Source organism: Anneissia japonica, unplaced genomic scaffold (assembly GCF_011630105.1).
Source record: "Anneissia japonica isolate Jap-2015-1 unplaced genomic scaffold, ASM1163010v1 scaffold624_len94709_cov209, whole genome shotgun sequence".
In the NCBI taxonomy this organism is placed as follows: Eukaryota; Metazoa; Echinodermata; class Crinoidea; order Comatulida; family Comatulidae; genus Anneissia; species Anneissia japonica.
In genome coordinates, this window is record NW_022736825.1 from 55106 (window position 1) to 58079 (window position 2974).

A 2974-nucleotide genomic window follows, 5' to 3' on the forward strand; every position below is an offset into this window, starting at 1 on the left:
ATATATACATAATGCTTTCAATCAAGGGCTTTTTCAATACAAGTATGACACTATGTGATTCTCTAATTCTTTTAATCAATTGGTAGTAGTCGTCTTCGCAAGTATAACTTCTGGTGTGTCAGATGATTTGCACCCATAATCGTGACATGTTCAAACTGCTGAACTGCTTACCATACATTCAAATAATGACATTGTTTCTCTATTAGACAAAGAAGCACCAATACTTGAATGTCCACCAAACCAAAATGTAACAGGTGATTCTAGCTGTATGGCAACTGCAACATGGGCCGCACCGAATGTCACAGACAACTCAGGAGACATTTTTTCACCAGTATGTGATTACATGAGTGGAACAACATTCTTTGAACATAACACTATCGTTACTTGTAATGCTACTGACGATAACGACAACACTGGGTACTGTACTTTCAACATTTTCATCATTGGTAAGATGTTTGAGAAGATGTATGTAGCGGGTTCTTACTATCTTAACGTGCGTTTTGCGCAGCGCCGACACCGCGAACTACACCTGAAATTTAACCGGTTTGGTTCTTCAAAACGAAACTAAAGACGAAACCAGGAATTGTGTAGATTCGGTTCGCAGTTAGGCCCACGGGCTTCAGTTGGTAGATTTAATTACGTCATCCAGCTAGAAAATAAAACACGTCACACGTTAACTAATTTAAACACCTAAATAATTTATTGGACAAGGAGGATTAAAGTTTAGGATTTATTATAAAGGGGAAATTAACTAGCCGATTAGACTACTTATATGAGACCGTCTGTAACGTACCTTTGTTATAGTAGAAATAATATTGCGAAAAGTCAGGGTCAGGGAATATAGTAAAGTGAAGTCAGCGATATCCAATAAAGTAACATAATCTAAGAATAGTGCAGGGAAAAATCCGACAGCACACAACGTTCGAAATATACAGTAGTACAATCAGCTCGCACTTGCTTCCAGTTTACTGTCCGGCTTCTGCTGTTATAGTACACCAGGAATATTTCTAGTGATCTTCTTCTATACTTTATGCAACGAGTATGTTATAGTAAAGCTAGAAACCAACTTTAATTCAATTTAATTTTAATTTAACTTTTTTTTTCTTTTTACCCAGTCAGCAGCATGCTGACTGGGTTCTGTTTCCTAGCAGTTTCTTCTTTCTTTCTTTCTTTCTTTCTGGCATTTATGTGTTGTTCACAACTTGGGGTCAAAGGTCACATAAGAGGCATTAGGGTCAAATAACCAAAATCGTATAAAAGACTACTTGTCTCACAAATAACGTTGCAGAGTCTTGCCCTTTGCACATATACATTGGCACAAGGCAGGGTCTATAGGGTGTTCAGGGATAAGAGGTCAAAGGTCATTAAGGGGTAATTTTCATCTTTTTTCTGGCAACATTTCAAAATGCTACTAGTGACAAACTGTTGTGCGGATTTCAACCAAACCTGGTCAGTATAATCGGTGACACCTCTCGTACATGGGGGTGTTTACTGCTTGGGGTCAAAGGTCACATAGGGGTCATTAGGGTAAAAACTTTCAAAAAAATAAATAAAAGACTTCCGTCACAAATAACATAGCAGAGTCTTGTCATGGGCACATATGTATTGGCATAAGGTAGGGTCGTTTTGGTGTTAAGCGATTTAAGGTCAAAGGTCATTAAAGGGTTATTCTTTTGTTCTCTATAGTAACATTTAAAAATGCTACTAATGGCAAACCATTGGAATAAATTCAATCAAATTTCGTCATTAAGAACCGGCGACACCTCCTACACCCCAGTCTAGGATGAGGGGTCACATAGGGGTCATCGGGGTCAAATTTTCAAAAAACCCCAATTGAGCTCGAATTTACCAGGAATGATCCTTAGGACCTTCTAAACATGAAAAACGACTCTTCACCTATAGGTCAAAAGTCACAAGGGTCACTATAGTGAAAATTATCAAATCATAATGAAAACTTGAGGACATCTGCTCACTGAACGGTTCACTGCAAACTTTAACACAGTAAATGAGTCAAAACCGGACCCCCCCTTTTCTCACAAAATCGACTATATAATTTGAATGGTTTCATTTGGCAATCTGGGGTGATCGGATTATGAAACTAGATGTTTTAAGCTTTATAATCATCTATATATTTTTACAATTAATGCAAAATGGAGTGATCATTTTTCTTTTAAATTTGACTATCTCTTATGCTTTTGCATAGGAAAAAAGTTAAAATTAGAGTGTTTTTTGGTATACTTCCTGCTTCTTTTTACCATAACTCTGCAACGACAGGTCGCTAAACTTCGGGGTGAACGGTCAATTGTAACTCATAAATTAAGCTTTCTTTTACCATGTAAGTCCCATGCTGGTTGCTTAAATAACAATTAATCACTTTTTTCTTTACAATTTTGTATTCAGAACTGTTTTTACTCTGTCTATGAATGACGTCACGCGCTTAAGGCCAATAGCAACTACGAATTTCGATTCTAGTTTTTTGCGGTTAGTGCGTTCGTGCATAAGATGTAGGTCAAATTTACCTGAATGAGCTTTTGTCGCAAATAGAGGAAAGGTTTACATTATGATTTCTAGTGAGTAATGATTGGACCAATTGCATTAGACAGACTCCTACAAAACATGGGGTGTTCACACATGTTGAGCTTAAAGTTCACAGTGGTTATCTATTAAAAATGACTGGGTTCATGTTCTATTGAACATAGAATCTCTAGTTGTCTATGTTCTCGGTATCTAATCTCCTTCCTTCTTTTCTCTCTTTTGCATGGGGTTTAGCTCCTCCACTTATTGTATTATTAAAAATTCTTGATCTTTTGGTAGGGCTGTTGTAGTTAATTGTTCCAAATATGGTAATGTTGGGATTAGGTAACTTGATAGATTATGTCACTTGTTGAGTTCATGCGTCCATATTATGATGTTATGACAGGCTCTACTTCTAATTGATCGATATAATCATAATTTTGGATCCAAGCACACATAC

General features: G+C 36.8%; 1 protein-coding gene across 1 annotated transcript in view; it reads left to right on the top strand.

Moving 5' to 3' along the window:
* The window catches only part of LOC117116935 (hyalin-like), a 14417-nt gene that overhangs the window by 10929 nt on the left and 514 nt on the right, over nt 1-2974 (top strand). Inside the window, exon 7 of the mRNA XM_033261073.1 lies at nt 207-446. Within this exon, the coding sequence (XP_033116964.1) occupies nt 207-446 (240 nt within the window). The remainder of the gene's footprint in view (nt 1-206; nt 447-2974) is intronic.